This window comes from Ostrea edulis, chromosome 9 (genome assembly GCF_947568905.1).
Source record: "Ostrea edulis chromosome 9, xbOstEdul1.1, whole genome shotgun sequence".
NCBI classification, from domain to species: domain Eukaryota; kingdom Metazoa; phylum Mollusca; class Bivalvia; order Ostreida; family Ostreidae; genus Ostrea; species Ostrea edulis.
Genome location: NC_079172.1, coordinates 11,195,092 through 11,213,817, shown reverse-complemented (window position 1 = coordinate 11,213,817; position 18,726 = coordinate 11,195,092). Strand labels below are relative to the sequence as shown.

Here is an 18,726-nt window from a genome sequence, read left to right as displayed (position 1 = left end):
TGCTGTTTAGTATTTTGTACAAACTAAGAATAAGGTGCTGTCAAGTATTTTGTACAAACTAAGAATAAGGTGCTGTTTAGTATTTTGTACAAACTAAGAATAAGGTGCTGTCAAGTATTTTGTACAAACTAAGAATAAGGTGCTGTTTAGTATTTTGTACAAACTAAGAATAAGGTGTTGTTTAGTATTTTATACAAACTAAGAATAAGGTGCTGTTTAGTATTTTGTACAAACTAAGAATAAGGTATTGTTTAGTATTTTATACAAACTAAGAATAAGGTGCTGTTTAGTATTTTGTACAAACTAAGAATAAGGTGCTGTTTAGTATTTTGTACAAACTAAGAATAAGGTGCTGTTTAGTATTTTGTACAAACTAAGAATAAGGTGCTGTTTAGTATTTTGTACAAACTAAGAATAAGGTGCTGTCAAGTATTTTGTACAAACTAAGAATAAGGTGCTGTTTAGTATTTTGTACAAACTAAGAATAAGGTGCTGTTTAGTATTTTGTACAAACTAAGAATAAGGTGCTGTTTAGTATTTTGTACAAACTAAGAATAAGGTGTTGTTTAGTATTTTGTACAAACTAAGAATAAGGTGCTGTTTAGTAGTTTGTACAAACTAAGAATAAGGTGCTGTTTAGTATTTTGTACAAACTAAGAATAAGGTGCTGTTTAGTATTTTGTACAAACTAAGAATAAGGTGCTGTTTAGTATTTTGTACAAACTAAGAATAAGGTGCTGTCAAGTATTTTGTACAAATTAATATAAGGTGCTGTTTAGTATTTTGTACAAACTAAGAATAAGGTGCTGTCAAGTATTTTGTACAAACTAAGAATAAGGTGCTGTTTAGTATTTTGTACAAACTAAGAATAAGGTGCTGTTTAGTATTTTGTACAAACTAAGAATAATGTGCTGTTTAGTATTTTGTACAAACTAAGAATAAGGTGCTGTTTAGTATTTTATACAAACTAAGAATAAGGTGTTGTTTAGTATTTTGTACAAACTAAGAATAAGGTGTTTAGTAGTTTGTACAAACTAAGAATAAGGTGCTGTTTAGTATTTTGTACAAACTAAGAATAAGGTGCTGTTTAGTATTTTATACAAACTAAGAATAAGGTGTTGTTTAGTATTTTGTACAAACTAAGAATAAGGTGCTGTTTAGTATTTTATACAAACTAAGAATAAGGTGTTGTTTAGTATTTTGTACAAACTAAGAATAAGGTGTTGTTTAGTAGTTTGTACAAACTAAGAATAAGGTGCTGTTTAGTATTTTGTACAAACTAAGAATAAGGTGCTGTTTAGTATTTTATACAAACTAAGAATAAGGTGTTGTTTAGTATTTTGTACAAACTAAGAATAAGGTGTTTAGTAGTTTGTACAAACTAAGAATAAGGTGCTGTTTAGTATTTTGTACAAACTAAGAATAAGGTGCTGTTTAGTATTTTATACAAACTAAGAATAAGGTGTTGTTTAGTATTTTGTACAAACTAAGAATAAGGTGCTGTTTAGTATTTTATACAAACTAAGAATAAGGTGTTGTTTAGTATTTTGTACAAACTAAGAATAAGGTGTTGTTTAGTAGTTTGTACAAACTAAGAATAAGGTGCTGTTTAGTATTTTGTACAAACTAAGAATAAGGTGCTGTTTAGTATTTTGTACAAACTAAGAATAATGTGCTGTTTAGTATTTTGTACAAACTAAGAATAAGGTGCTGTTTAGTATTTTATACAAACTAAGAATAAGGTGTTGTTTAGTATTTTGTACAAACTAAGAATAAGGTGTTGTTTAGTAGTTTGTACAAACTAAGAATAAGGTGCTGTTTAGTATTTTGTACAAACTAAGAATAAGGTGCTGTTTAGTATTTTATACAAACTAAGAATAAGGTGTTGTTTAGTATTTTGTACAAACTAAGAATAAGGTGCTGTTTAGTATTTTGGTAGAAGCTTGACCTACATTTGAACATTTTGAATCCTCTTCACTAAAGAATGATTTTTACTAAACAAATACATAATAGCTTAAATTAATTGCACATTCCAGTTAGAATACAGATGGCCCAGCGGTTCTTTAAAAATTCTGAAGAATGAAACTTTGATAAACATACACATGCAGATGTCCAGCTAACACTACCTGCTCACGTAGATAAAAATTCAACCAACTTGTACATACATTCTACATTACTATACCCAATTAAATTTACCATACCTACATTTAGAGATGACAGCTTTAATTCAATCCAATTGAAATAAGATCCTTTGATCTGCTTTGTGTAGTGATATACGTGAGCGGATCACATTTTAATTAGATTGGCTTAGATTTTGTTGGTTTTACATCCATTTCGGAATTTTTTACAGATACAATGTATCGCATCATCACCATTGATGGTTCTGACACAGGACCTAAGCTTCTACAGTCTCGTCTTAAAGACAAACTCGCTTTTACATGCCAAGCATGTCGACTACCTACCTTTTTACCTATGTCTTAGGTTTGACACTGCCAAGATAGGTGTGATGCTCAAACCCATGACCTCTCTGCCATGATAGGTGTGATGCTCAAACCCATGACCTCTCCGCCAAGATAGGTGTGATGCTCAAACCCATGACCTCTCCGCCAAGATAGGTGTGATGCTCAAACCCATGACCTCTCCGCCATGATAGGTGTGATGCTCAAACCCATGACCTCTCCGCCAAGATAGTTGTGATGCTCAAACCCATGACCTTGTGGTCACAAACTGAATGATCTAGCCACTGGGCCAACACGACAGCTGTGATAGAATAAATACAATGAATACTTTTACAAAACAATATTTTATTTTACTTTTCAGTCATTTTAACAGCATGTCATAAACTCATAGTAAAGGATATACTATATATACATGTATATATATATAATGAGATACACATGCATGTTAAGACAGTAACTAAATTAACTTAAAACAAACAACCTACTCTACTCTTCCCAAATATACATATCATAATGTAGATATATTTTACATATTCTGTCCACCCAAAACTTTATTGGTCTTTAAAATAAAATTCTAAAACTCAAAGATGTACTATTAAATATGTGTTTACAATTCTTCCCCCTTTAATTACACATAAATCATCAGTGACTGACTACAAAGTTGAACTAATATCCCCTTCATCAATAGTCCAGTAAAATACCCACAATCATTTAATTTACTTAGCAACTAAAGAACTAAATACATACAGACATGATAATAGCCTGATTGGCATCTGTAAAACTCAAATTCGTAACATAAAATATCATTTCATTTTTTTTTAAAAGTTCAGTACAGTTTCAAATATTGTCTCTAATATTTACAGTCATCTGGAATAAATGTAATTAAAAGTAACATAATTTCTTGATCTGACTTCCATTTAATTTTAAAAATACTAATTTTTGTGAACAGAGTGCATCTTCAGACAAACAAAATTTTACTATCAAAAGTATCGATTTAAAAATTTGCACAAGTTTGCATTCAATGTTTTCTGAAAGTTAGTCTGTGAAAAATGGCCATTTGATGTCAAAGTACAGATAATAGGAAAACTGACTTTCTCATTCTGAATCCAGATCATTTTCATCAAATTAGGAAATAAGAACTAAAATGCACCTTAATTCTTACATCAATGTTCTCAGCTTTCAAACAAAAGCATGTCTGTTACTTTTGGTGGGCACAAAAAACCCTTATAAACTGCAATGTACTTTTTAATAAAGAAATATATGTTTGTAAAATGCTATGCCCCTGAACATGATGAAATTCAATGGGGACAAGCTAAGCTGTATAAGTACATGTACAAGTATGGCCGGTCACATACCTTTGAATTGTAAAACAAAGTATTAAGTCTCTAAATGGCATGGTTTTTAAGTTATGACAAAGGTTGCAGACAGACTAAAAACAAAATAGCACCCCCCTTAATCTAAGAGTATAGAGTAATATCAAATCCATGTTCAAGCTGAAACATTCAGCATAGTACAGTAGTATTCTCTGCATCAAAACTACAAGTATTTCTCTAACAATGATACATAATGAAAAAGTAGTTTTACAATTTTTTGCAATATTTTGTTTATATTGGAAGTTACAAAACCTTGGATCCTTCCATACATATTCACACGCTACAAAGTGTATATATATCATGAAAACATTTATTCCACGTCAACAGCATAAATTTATAGAGCATCACACATTTCTTTCTCTACTGAAGTGCAATTTCATAACAATGATTTATATTAAAAAAAAAACTCTTATATTGCATAGTTCTTACATACACAAGTACCAAAATCACAGTCTTCTAATCTTGCAAAATGAAAGTAAAACATGTCAAATGGGTGTGAGTTTTATTCAAACTTTAAAATGTATACCAAAATATATTGAGGGGAGATAACCCCGTAAAAAAAAATTGCAATTAAAAAATCTCTGACATCTGTATGAAATTGAATTATATGAATTATTAGCAAATAGGTTTGCAATTAATTTACCGAAATATTGTATACCTAATACATGAAAAACTCCACTATCATTTGGACTTCAGAAATGTTAAGTTTTGGTTTAAAAAGGGGACGGGCTTGGCGTGAAACTTGATGATGTTGACAAAAAGTGTGCCTGTATCATAAAAACACACGTCTATCTCCTGATGTTTCTGAGGCAAAGCGGTCACTGAGGTTCACTCCTGTCTGTAAAAGATATGTTCACTGTATAGTCCTCCACAACAACATCTGAACATTTAAATACAACCTCTTAAGAACAGCATTGGAACACTCCAAGCACCTGCCAATACTAAGCAATACCATTGACCCTAATTCATAAATTCATGTACTTCTTAAAATCAAATCTTTCACATGTAGCTAATCATAAACTGACCTTTTCTAACATGTTTGAAACAAATGTTTTGTGAAACACCATACCCTCAAGCATGGCTTAGTTCAATTGTGGCCAATTTGACTTTTAAAAAAGTCAAATTTGAAAAGACACTTTACAATGAAGCTTGTTGAAGCTCTCAAGTGAAGTAAATATGAACAAGTCTAAGTAGTTTAAAAGGTGTTGAGATGACAAAAAAGGACCACTGGCCTTACGGCTCACCTGAGTCACATCTTGTTCATACAGGAATAAAGAATCCTAAGTTTGGGACACTATTATTTTTATAATCTGTATTGTGGTCCCCCTACCCTGGAGTCTGAACAAAATATAATAAACAAACCATGAGGATGCTTTTATACTAAGAACAAGGTACGAATGTATACATGAAAAGGCCCAAAAAATTTCTCTCTATAAACTGTGTCTGGAATTAACTTTAATCAGCGTTTTAAGAAAGTAAAATATATGCCAGGTATACTATGTCAACAAAATCATTATGGTATTCCTAATTGGATGGCATTATGACATCATGAATAAGACATTTCCCGCCTTTTTTTTCAAAATAAGCCTGAAAACTGCCAAATATCATACTTATTATTGCTCAGGAAAAGATGTGCGCATTTGTCGAGCAAAATGAAAATGATATATATTGTGTATTATTTTAAGATGAAAAACATACTTGAATATGAATTTGCTCGACGCATGCGCTGTATGTTTTCTGAAAGGAAAACCCCCTGAATTTGTGGCTATTTTAATTGAAAATGGCATTTCTGCAATTTTATGCCAACTTCTAGCTCTCGTCATATGACACAAATCATTTTGCTGATCAAACTGAGCGGATTTTGGGTTTGCTAATCTATTCCTTATCTCAATGTCAGGGTTTAAGCTCCAAGTGAAATCATCGATATTTTGGGCCAAATGACTTTAGAAACTGTACCTACTCCTTTAACAAATTGTACCACTGTGGTTCCTGAGAAGAATTCATAAAGAAAGATCTTTTGTATACACTTCCTATGTTAAACTTGTGGCTTCATCCTTGTCGCAGACATGGCTTAAACACTACAAGACACTTATCAGATTGTGCCTTTGTGGTTCTTGAGAAAACTTTAGAAAAAATTCTTTTTTATGAATTTCAAACCCTTATTGTTGCCCCATCGTGTTTTCAGGAGTCACAGACTTCCTAGCATGAATCTACACTACATGCCATTATCAAAAGTATTACATAAACTTGGGGAAAAAAATAGTTTCCCCATTATTTCTGTAGGTGTCGTGGTTCGAGGATGTTTGTGTATTAATTTGACAGATTATATCCCTGTAGTTCTTAAACCTGATCTTTTCCAGATCCTGGGAAATGATGGTTTGAACAAATGTGTATCTACATAGTACATAAGATACCTGCATATTAACATGGCAGATTGTGAATTTGTGGTTCTTGAAAGAAATGTTTCCTATATATACATTTATTATATTATGTACTCCTACAAAACACTTAAAACTCTGAATTTAGTCCCACCCTGGTAGGTAACGTAAGGTAAATCATGAGAGCAAACAACTGAAATTTTAGTACAATTTGAATTAATTACTGGTACTAAATAGGATTCATTTCATAATATATTTTAGATTATACATCGTACATCATATTCACTGAAAAATAAGATAAATTTATATACATGTACAAGGAACTTATCATTATAGATAAACCTATGCATTTTCTGACTGAAATTTATTTCAATTGTTAAACATTTTTTTTTTCAATTAAATTTTCATTTCCTATTACACTGTACACTCATGAAAATACATTTTAAAATCCTATCAAACTCATTAAAATAAATTCAATATCCAGCTGCACACTCATCTGTATTATTTGTTTAGTGCTTTTATCTTTACTATCTGCCATAAATAAAATATATAGTTACACCTTAAAAAGAGGACAATCGGGTATCTGAAACAATGTTTACCCGATTCCCTATCTCTTCCCTATCTCTTACAAAGATTAATATCAGTGTTGCAACCCCAGATTTGACCCGAAATAAGACCCATTAAGCCCATCATCAAATACAAGTCCTTTGCACAAGCCATACTAGTGATCCCAGACTCATGACCTAGACCAAGGATTCAATATTGGCCCCTCACATTTATTAGCTTTATCAAGGCTCCTTAAAAAGATATCACCTGTAGCCAAAGGTCAAACCAATTCATCAATATTGAACAAAATGATGCATCCCGATATTGTTAAAATCGTAATATAGGTCAGTTTAATTCATTCTGGGTAATTTCGATTTAGTGCATTTTAAACATTAGCATGTACAATACATGTGCTTTGTTGTAAAGCATTTTCTTAATAACGGATCTTTCATCAATATAGCCACAAATCAGATTTTGATGGAAATAAATGTGACTACATGTAAAATAATGAACAAGAAATAAATTTCATTTTTAAAAATACATTAGGATATGAAGTTAGACACTTTACAACAGCATACTTTATTAAGCACTTCAGGAATTTTTTTTAAAGTACGCCAGCATGAAGCGCTGCAGTTCATACCCTCATGTATTTACAAAAAAGAAATTCATTTTTTCATTGAAATTGCATGTGAGATAGTTGTTGTTTGATTCATTAAAGGTGCACTTCACTATTTCAGCTACAGACAGTGAAACAGATAACCCAGGTACTTCACTGATGTTCTTCCATGAAGATAGAACAAAAGTTGAGAGGTGGAGAGGTGCACCTCTATTTTCCTCAACTACTTGTGTTGCAAGTAGAATTTATACAACGGACAAGACTTTGAGAAAAAAGATTACAAAGCATTTTTTTCCTTTCAAAAGGGAGACATAAAGATAGATCTAAGTCTCTTACTGAGCTTCTGCTGAATATTTCTTGATTTATTCTGTAATTCTGTCTTCCTCCTGATGGTTTCAAGTTCTGAAAGAATGACAAAAGTATCAAAGTTATATCAAGTGTAATCGGAAAGACAAAATTCTGAAGATCAAAGTTTATATATGGGGAACCCTAAATCTGATTTATAACCATCTATATCACAATTCATCAACAAATGTAGAAAGAAAAAATAAAACCATGTGTCCACCTGAAAAACAGTTCAAAGCTGTATTTCAAAAAAAAGAAACGCTTTAATTTTTATCCTTTTCCTAGTAAATCTGTAATAAAATAAGTGACCTTTAATTATTGTTATCTTTTTCCTAGTAAAAGGAGCTATGGTTGAACTTATTTGCATTGCATCAATGTGAAAATTGTATGCTACTCATTTCATAATCTAGGTATATCTCCTTAAAACAAGAGACCCTTGAACCACAATGCCCACTTGGAGTTACCTTGGCCCTATTATTCTTTGGAAGATTATTGTAAGATTTTTTTATCCTTTAAATTTTCAAGAAAAATGTTTGACTTCATATTATGACCCCATCCATGACTTAACAGAACTTGAATTCACACAACATAGCATGTTTTAATATCAAAAATTCCTATCATGGCATTGCTGTTCAGGAGATGAAATTTTTTAAAGAGATATTTTTACTATATTCATATATAATGTAAAATTTGATATTAGCTTGAGACTCCATCGAATTAAAAGTAGACTTGTAAATCCGCTCTTCTACGATACACTTCAATACAAGATCTAACATCTCCCCATACAAGGTCATCTCAGCATGACCTCTGTTTGAAATGTGTTAACCAATTACGTCATGGATCGACCAGTGAGAAAGTGTATGTTGTATGATTATTGGTCGGCATTTGTAAATGACCGACTGAGATTTCTTACAAAGTAAATTTATACTACCAACCATAATGATTATTACCAAAGGATCTCTGAAACATTCTTGTAGTATCCCTAGATGCCTATTGCAACAGATTTGCCACTATATCTCTTCAATTGTTCAAATGACTACAGAAATGTTATACATATTCTTACTACATGAAGTTTGATAATCTTTTTCACATGGTATGAATCATTTAACAATTTTGGTTGTACAACAAAATGACCCATAAGTGAAGGAGTGGCAAATCATTTCCACAGCCTCCTTATATTATATTCCATTCATGAATCTTGAACTTAACAGAAACAATTATCAAAACAATCTTTGCACGTCCAACTGAAATCCTTGAAACACCATGGCTTAGATAATTATTCCTATGGGACAAGGGGAATTACTCTTATCCATTGTATGAATTCTTTGTCTTTCTGCAGTATTTTTTAATCATTTATTTGTGGAGTACAATATTGTACATTATTTTTTTAAATTATTTATAGTTATATTTTATGAGGAAAACAAAGTGAATTTTCAATTTAATCATTTTTGAATAAGATTATTGCAATACTTTAACATTTGAAGGGCTTACCTCCCTTAAAACAAAGTTTTACTTTATAGACATTGACCTCATTCTAAGCTGCATTTCACATTTCTCTACAGATGTACCAATAGGGAAAGTTTGCTGATTTTAGGACTCAAATCTGTATGAACCCAGAAAGGGTTATGACATATATGGCCATATCATCTTAATTAAAATTCACACTGACCTTAATGTAGGATGTAACACACATATTATATGTAAATCTGGATGTTCCTTGTATGAAATCTACACAAAGTGTAGCCCTGCTACTCTTGAAAAGAATTTAGTCAAATTTCCTAGATATCCTCTAACATGTAAAACTTTGAATTCCAATTTTATCCCATACCCTAGCCTCTGGGGCCATGATTTAATTTAAACATATTTTATTGAGAAACTCAATAGGATCAGTCAACAGGCATAGCCTACGTAGACCCTCTCCCAAATACAAAGGTCAAATACACAAATATGATTGATAACAGGATTATTTGAAGATGTGACAATATTGTAATGAGGTTTACATACAATTTTTGCTGAATTTTGCTATGAAACAATTTTTTATAGATTTAGATGTTCTATACATCCACAAGTACAAAACCCTCCACCTACATTCACACACATACATATAATATAGATCAATATCAATGATCTGATCAATCTTAAAAAGTGCAGGTACAAAGAACTGAAATTTTTGTTTTAAAAGATTTTTTTTCCCACAGCAGCCATCAACTCTGGCCCCATATCGTTAGTTGAGTTATGCATTACTTCCATTTATCATGGCCAAAACTTCAGAAATTTATGACTGATGCACTACTAAATTGATGAATGGAAGAAAACGGATAACAATGGGTCATCTGAGTCACTCATGGGACTAATCTTTTTTGAAGTTTTTCAAAATAAATATCTTAGAATTCGAATATACATTATGTTACACCTACATGTACATGTAATGTTTACAAAGTGGCATCATATCAAAGGAGACACACCCAAGATCAACCTAAACAAGAGTACCGCAAACGGTGCAACAAATATCCATTGTGTACTCTGAAGTGATATCATAAACATTCCAAATAGAAAAGCCTTAAAGTAGGTCATGGTGCACCAATCCATCGGACATGTGAACTGATGATGTACTTCTCTGAGAGGGAGGTTGTGACATAATGTCAGTGCAACATCTGTATCAATGATGAGAAAAAGTCCAGAACACTATCTGACCTACTTTTAGCCCTAGGTTAGGTAACAGTGCACCAATCAAGTTCAAATGTGACCAAACTATGTATTTTTCTGAAAGGGAGATTGTGACAAAATTTCAGGTCAATACCTGATGTATTCATAATGAAAAAAATCTGGAAAACTGTTTTACTTACTTTCACCCTTAAAGTAGGTAATGGTACACCAATCCAGCTGAAATGCAAACCAAACTTATATTCCTCTGAGAGGAAACTTGTGACTAAATTTCAGGGCAATATCTGTATCAGTACTGGAAATGCTTTTCTACTAAGTGATACTACAACTTTGAGAAACAATAGGCATCCTCCACGTGACATGAGGAGTATGTGTACCAAGCTTGACGGTCCTAACCCCAATACTCGGGTCTGTATTCTGCCCACAAGTTTTTCCTATTAACTGATACAACATTGACCTTGAAAAACAATAGTCATCTTCCTCTCATCATGGTGATTAAATGCATCAAGTTGTAAGATCTTGGAGCTTATGGTTCATTTTGCATTTTGTCTACTGTACAGGTCCAGACAGACAGACAGTGCCATACCATAATATGTCCCATCTTTGACAGGCGTATAAAAATCATTTGTAACGATATAAGTGTCTTTAAGGTGCATCTTAGAATGTTGAACTGTGATATAGTTTTCTTGTGTCACAATGCATGTACATCATGTGACACTTTCACAATATAGTGAAACCATTAGAAAGATATCACCAAAAATGCAACAAATAAATCATTTAAACGCCATAGACTTACAAGTATTTCTTGAGGAACGTTTGATGTACTAAGTTTGTTTCTGTTGATTCTGGGTCTGTAACAGAAAATAACATCCACAGTAATGGACAACTAATAAAAGATGTAAATGTTCAAATCTCAAAGCTTTACATTCCTGAACATGTTCACTTTAATATTCCTAAATAGGGACATCATTATTCAGCATACAAATAGGCCATGGAAATCCTGATACAGTATGTAAGGAAATTCTTGTCCTGACACATTGAAAAGGATTTTGTCCCATATCAAATGAAATTTAAAAGCTCCATCCCTTTTTTCCACTACATGTACTTTAGAGTAAATACATATTTATTTTTTAATTTGCCCATTTAGGATATGGGGCTATTATGAAAGAAAAAGGACTGTCACATAACATTTTCCCCATATCATCTACAGCAGCTTGATAGATACAGACCTGTTCTGCCTTTGACTTCCAGGTGTCTGAGAGTTGGGGACACTCACTGTGATCACACCGCTGCTGCTAATTTCTGTTTCATTTCCTCGCCACCTACGACCTCTACCACCAGCCCCTCGTCCACCACCACCACCTCTTCCCCCGCGGCCACCACCACCTCTTCCCCCGCGGCCACCACCACCTCTTCCCCCGCGGCCACCACCACGACCTCCTCTGCCCCTACCACCTCTGTTTACGGATTGTTGTCTTCTAGGGTTCTCGTTCACATTTGTCTAAAAAATTTAATAAATTCTAGCATAACAATAATCAAATTTTATCTTGAATGAAATAACATGTAAAGAGTATTATGTTAAAGAATTACCCATCACTGTTAGTGGTGACTTAAACAAAAAGCTGAACAGGTGTCCTCTAAATCCTACCTGAATTCCTCTCCGCTGATTTACCACATTTTCCCTCTTCTCTCGTGCTGAAATCTTCGCCAGAGTCAGCTTCGCTTGTCTAAGCGCACTTAAAGCCTGGGACTTGATCTGTCCTAGATTGGATGTACCCTGTTGCTGCCTTGGTGTCCTTTGTTCTGGTGTCTAAGAATTTCAAACAAAATCAATTTAAATTTATTGTCACAGTAACAACCTAACATCTTACAAGACTGAGAGCAGAACCTTTGTCTGCTCTTTCAATGGTTGACGTGTCTATTCTGCTATTGATCAGACACGACAGACTGGGTCATGTCTACGTTTTACTGTCAGGTGGAACTGTATCTCTTGGATCTGCTTAGCCCCACCCCCTCTGTATTCCAAATCCACACTCAAGACAACAGAAAGTTTTTTTCAAGTCATTATATACAACTCTATCGAGCTGTACATATACAAATTATTGATATAAATATTGTAAGAAATATATGTTCCTGTATCAATTCCTTGTCATGAACAAAGACTTAAGACATATGAATACTCTACCGACACTGTCAACATTTTACACATGTTAGTTGCCACTCTTGAAACATGAATAGACATTTTCAATCTGGTCTGGCTTTTGCAGTCATATTGCAATTTTTATCCTTATGATGGACTTTAAAAGGTTCTGTGATAATTGACGAATTGATAAGGTTGCACAAATTTCAAAAAAATCATTCCCCAAACAACCACCTTTGAAAATTAAATGCATTGGGAAATGAAACAAGATGCCCAATGGGCCGCAACGCTCACCTGAGTCACCTTGGCCCATATCTGAAGACTTTCCATAATGCATGTAAAACCTTAGTCCCTATTGTGACCCCAACCTACCCCTGAAAGCAATGATTTATACAAACTTGAATCTGCACTATGTCAGAAAGCTTTCATGTAAATGTCAACTTCTTTGGCCCAATGGTTCTTGAGAAGATTTGTAAAATAAATTTCCCTATATATTTGTATGTAAAACTTTGATCCCCTATTGTGGCCCCAACCTACCCTCGGAGAACATAATTCGAACAAACTTGAATCTGCACTATGTCAGGAAGCTTTCATGTAAATCCTAGCTCTTTTGGCTCAGTGGTTCTTGAGAAGAAGAATTTTAAATGACCCTACCCCAATTCTCCCCTTTGAAGGGGGCATGGCCCTTCATTTGAACAAAATTCAACCAAGGATGCTTTGTGCCAAGTTTGGTTGAAATTGACCCAGTGGTTCTGGAGAAGATAAAAATGTGAAAAGTTTACAACAACGATGACACCGACAGACAACGGACAAATTTGATCAGAAAAGCTCACTTGAGCCTCCGGAAAAATTGAATTATTCCCAATTGCAAATTAACATAATAACCACATCCACTTATTTTCTATTTGGCTTGTTTTACATACAGAGTAGATGCCTTCATTATCATTGTAAAAGAAGATATTACATTCAATACATACCATAGAAGAGTTCACTCTGTTCAGCGGGCTCACTTCCGCGCCACCCCTCCCTCTTCTTTTCCTCTCGAGATTGGTCCTCAGTTGTTTGAACTTGTTAGGTCCTCTCCCCTTCACACTGTCAATAACAGAGTTGTAGTTTCCTCGTCTGTTCCCCGGAGACCCTCTCATGCCACGTCCACCTCTACCTGAACCCATGCCACGCCCACCTCTACCTGAACCCATGCCACGTCCACCTCTACCTGACCCCCGTCTTCCACCTCTTCTGTTTGTACTTCCCCCTCTTACACCTCCTCTATTGGCAGACCCTCCTCTTCCTCGTCCCCTTTTATTTACTTTATTCATTTTAATAATGTCATCTGAAATGAAAATACATTGATATTATTACTACATTAACTTAATCTGAAGAGTAGGATCACATCGAGTTGACAGGCGCAGATCATAAGATCACACGAGAAGTTGAGTTTGATATGATGTTCTGCGCATGTCAACGAGATGTGATCCAACTCTTCAGATCAAGTTACTGTAGCAATGATAAATCTATTACATACCCCTTATATATTTTTTAAATCCACATTCATAAAATAATAAATGTATAAATTACCAAAAACACAAAGTAAAATTATATTTTGTGTACAAAGTCTTGTTTGTGACGCGGTGATAATTTCCACACAAAAAATGTTGCGTTGATGTATTGTGATGTCATCAGTCTCAGAGGATACTGATACGGAATCAAAAAACCAGTGTGACGATCTGAAAAACCGAATCACACTCTGTGAAATCAACAGTATCAAAAAACAAAACATTGATGGGTATATAATAAATCTTTTTATATTGTTGCAGATGCTGGAACTGCTATATAAGACAAGCAAATGATTTGGGCTAGTGTTGGCAAAATATACTAGTCTGAATCACTTTTACTAGCTTCTAAAACTGTAAATATAATGACACATGTAGTCTTGTTTCAGTTAACATGATTCAATAATAATACTTCTATTTCTAACGCAAGCTGAAACGAGTGATATTTTTTTCCGTTTTGTTTTGAACTGAATAAATTTGAAATCCTTTTTTTTCTCTAGTTTTTACTTATATACCAAGTACTGTGATATGTATTGTATCAGGTGTCAAGTATCGTTATAAGTATCAGATCGGCTAGAAAGAGTATTGTCCCACCCCTATTTAGAAATCTGAATCATCAAAACATTTACTTTGCATCTTGAAATTGTGTTTACATTTTAAAAGCACTTAGTTTCTTTGTGGCCACTAAAATTCACTACTGATGATAAGACAAAGGCAATGAGAATAAAAGACAGATGAAAGACATTGTTCAACAAAATTTCATTCGTTTCAACAAAAATTTCCTATGACAGAAAACAGTTAAGAACTGTCAGACTATTTGAATGTCTGGAGTCAAAACAAGTCGTTACGATGCCTGTGTTGTTCAACCCTATAGACAAAATATTTTCAATAATCTGTTAGGTTTTCTAGAGTGGACATAAATACATGTAACATTTCAAAACAAGGATTTCTGGGTAGCATAGAGGTTATGGGACACACTTCTCATTTTTCCTCTGAGCACTCCAGTTTGCTGCAGTGTAAACATCTTTATTATCATACCTTCACCTGAGCAAGATGGTGAAAAGCTGTTCAGCAACCAACTTAAAACAGGGTTTGCAAGAAAGTGGTCAATATGAGTATTGACCGGGACGGTGGTCAATACTGGTTAAAACCGGTCAATACTGGTTAATACTGGTCAATTGAAGATTATTTGGTCATTATAGTCTTGTGTTATTTATTTTAAATGTTTAAGTGACCATTATGGTAAATACTGTAATTCATAACATGCACTATCAGTTTATAATATACTTATGTCATAACATTAAATAAATTATGTACAAATGACTCTGTTGAATACGCAAGTTCCGAGTTACCCAAAAGTTATTTCCCTTTGTCGAACTCTTTCGCATTTTATGACGTATGGTGGGTACACAATGTATACTTTATATCGTAGACTGGCATTGTACATAACGATTACATACGATTAATGTAATAAAAGTGTAACTTTTGTTTATATCAATCACTGGTATGCATATTCTGGCCATATCAAGCATAATTTGTTTGAATAAGATCATCAAATTGGCTATTGAATCATTATTCGTTTCCTCTTCTACATGAGTGATGCTTTTATCAAAGAAAGATGGCAATTAACAATATTTGTTTGAGCCATTTTGTTATCCAATACTCATAAACTCACTAAAGTTGCCTTTTCCCTGAGATAGGATGGTCTCAGAAACTCTGGATATCATCTTTTAAGAAATAATACAATGATAGTAATTAGCAAATGTACCCACTGTCATCATATTTTACGTCATAATTTATGGAAGAGTTCGACAAACGGAAATAACTCTTGGGGAACTTGGAACTTCCGTATTGGGGAAGATGTAAAAGTTTCTGTTCAAATTCCTTAGTTTAACAAGAACTACCTATAAGTATTGTTTCATAAATCTTCATTTTAACTGTTGAATAAACATTTGAGGGGGTTGGTTGGTGATGTTTTCATAACAATAACAGGCACACTGGTCATCTCTGGTCCCAGCCTATGCTTATTAACACCTGTCAACTCTGCTTCCTGTTCTCAGGTAATGTCCAGCTACCTTTTATTCTTAATCTGTCCAGGTACATGTATTAAGAGGTCCGTCTCCAATCGTCAAGCTATGCTATAGAACTGTGACCCTCTGGTAGGTACTGACGATATTTCGGTCAGTTTCAGCAAACCAAATATATTAAACTTATGAAATTACATTAGATTATCTAATGAAAAATATTAATCAACAATTGATCCATATAATGAAAAGACTTAACTTATCTTTATCTTTGCAAGAAACGTACAAAAATAGGAAAATGGACAGTTTAAATCACAATTGACCAGTATTGACCACTTGGGGAGTATTGACCGGGACGGTTAAAACCGGGGACGGTTTTAACCGCCCAACCCTGACTTAAATTAAAGGTTATATTTGTAGTTACTGTCACTTACAAGCCCTGTTCTGGATCAAACAGGTTGGGAACACTTCCCCTATAGCAAGATATTCTCGCTAAAACGCGATTATCCCTCTTTAGCAAGAAATAAACATTACCATAAACAGGTGTTTTGGTGTCTTTATTGAAAATAATGGCAAATCCCGTGCAATGCTGAATAAGTGCGACACGCACTCAACATGATGCGAATTGTTTTTATGAAATTGACAACATAGTCATGAAATTGCATATTAAAGTTGCTGCGTAAGAGGGAAGCAGTCTGAAATCCAATACACATTGTGAGTGCTTTTGTTTTGATTAATATATTTGCTGAAGTATCAGACATTTTAGCACTTTTTCTTCTTTTTACGTGAATCACGAAGAGATGTACTCCGCGAGTATTTTTCTCGGTTGTACGGGATATATTTACTCTCGCTAGAGGGATAATCGCGTTTTAGCGAGAATATCTCGCTATAGGGGAAGTGTTCCCAACCTGTCAAAACCTTATGCTAACTAAATGGTCACATCACTAAACAATCATAAACTCATTTCCTTTCCTTCCTCTTTAAAATTTTATTTGTTAATCAATATAATCCACCGCATCTCGCCATGCTCTGATTCAGAGTCTGAATCAAACATGTAGAAGCTCAATTCGGTTAAAGTCTAATGTTCATGTCAATTGTGCGTGAAGATTTCTTCTGTAGAATGTTAAATGTAATTTAATAATATAAACTGTACCTAATGACATGTCTATTTTCTCTACTGCCTCCATTTCAAGTCAACAAACTCTGTCCAGAATATGAAAAAGTGTATCATAAACCGCGTCTCATTTCAACCTCTCACTAGATGGCGCTTGTGTGTCATTACGATATTTGAAACTTCGATCCCGATCTATTTCATTCATTCAAGAAAAATATCAAGATGTGTTAAAACAGTATCACACGAAATTTTAATTAAAATAAGTAAATATCCCATGAATAAGTTATAGTAACTATACACTTAAAAGGAACATATGATTTTATATAATTATTTTGATATATTGAAATCACTCTAATAATTTTGTTCATTTCATTTCTTATGAATTTTCAACACTCTTGTTCAATATGCACGCATATCATACTTGAAGAGATTCCCTTATTTTCACTGTCTTTGGTTTATATCAAGAGGCTAAACTATAAAAATTATACAAAATCTCAATCTAATTAAAATCAGATCCTAAGATACGCTCATAATCGCAGAGCACACGGCACGGATCTAAGAAGTCTGATTTAATTAGATTGACAAACTCTGTACTTTCTATTGCTAATACAGTAATTATTTTAAAAATCCAGAGTATTCTGTTAACATAGGAAAATATCGTATGGTACATGTATCAGCAAAACCTACGGTGTAATATTATGGGCACTCCGGAATGCCTTTACAGGAAACCCAAAGATTTACAAAATTTTCCTGCGAAATTATTCCCTTGCTAGAAACGGACTTTTTGAAGAATTTTGAAGAGCAGAGGAGCTTTATATACATATGTACCATTGTATTTGTTACTCTGTCCCATGATATAAACTTTAATATCATTTTTTCTGCTATCCATAAATTCATTTATGAATGTGACAGATTTTCGTAAGTTGTTTCATACGTAATATGTGTTTGATTTAATAACTATTATGAGTGGATTTATGACAATCGCTGTGTGTACATAAGAGTAAGAACTCCAGAATTGTTCAGAACTGATTTGTTGGGGGGGGGGGGGGGTATTGTTTTAGTGAGTAACATGTTGTTTATTGGTATTTATTGGGTTCGGATTTTACAAACCCTTACATTCCAACCTAACAAGTGGATATGGGATATCTTAAATGTATGTAAATTTAACAGTATCCATGCAATAAGCACTCTCAAATAAAGAAAGTAGAAAGGAGGACAGGGCAGTAAGAAAATAAAGAAAGAAGAAAGGAGGACAGGGCAGTAAGAAAATAAAAGACACAATACCCTGGCTACATAATCTTTACACAAAAGTCAAGCCAAGGTTTAACGGTAGATGACAGTCATATAATAACAGCCTTTTGCATGTAATTTATTAAATTGTGTACATGACAATGTAACAATATTTATACATGTACATATAGCGTATTGAATTTATTTTTTTAAATTATTCTATTGTATTTTAAGTTGCTCAAATAACCTCCATTTTAAAAAAGATAACATAGCTGTTTTTTTAT

The 18,726-nt window shown here is 33.4% G+C and overlaps 1 protein-coding gene across 2 annotated transcripts; it reads right to left on the bottom strand.

The window, feature by feature from the left end:
- Positions 1–2,784: 2,784 nt before the first annotated feature.
- Positions 2,785–17,383, bottom strand: LOC125659507 (H/ACA ribonucleoprotein complex subunit 1-like). Of its 2 annotated transcripts, XM_056148510.1 has the most exons (8): positions 17,252–17,383; positions 13,738–13,854; positions 13,499–13,683; positions 12,030–12,191; positions 11,611–11,882; positions 11,178–11,232; positions 7,709–7,774; positions 2,785–4,670 (listed from the first exon to the last, which is right to left on the bottom strand). In XM_056148510.1, the coding sequence occupies exons 1-8, from the start codon at positions 17,283–17,285 to the stop codon at positions 4,605–4,607; spliced, it is 957 nt and encodes a 318-aa protein (XP_056004485.1). In that variant the 5' UTR covers positions 17,286–17,383; the 3' UTR covers positions 2,785–4,604. The 2 variants fall into 2 exon arrangements, with proteins under 2 accessions (XP_056004485.1, XP_048747148.2); XM_048891191.2 differs by having other exon boundaries at positions 13,499–13,854.
- Between the last annotated feature and the right edge of the window lie 1,343 nt (positions 17,384–18,726).

Excerpts from the sequence above, each read along its gene's own strand:
- LOC125659507 (XM_048891191.2), bottom strand. The coding sequence starts at position 17,285 with ATGGAGGCAGTAGAGAAAATAGACATGTCATTAG. Across the intron at positions 12,192-13,498 it reads ACAGAGTGAACTCTTCTATG|ACACCAGAACAAAGGACACC; the intron begins GTATGTATTGAA and ends TGAAATTCTTAG. Across the intron at positions 7,775-11,177 it reads ACGTTCCTCAAGAAATACTT|AACTTGAAACCATCAGGAGG; the intron begins GTAAGTCTATGG and ends TCATTCTTTCAG.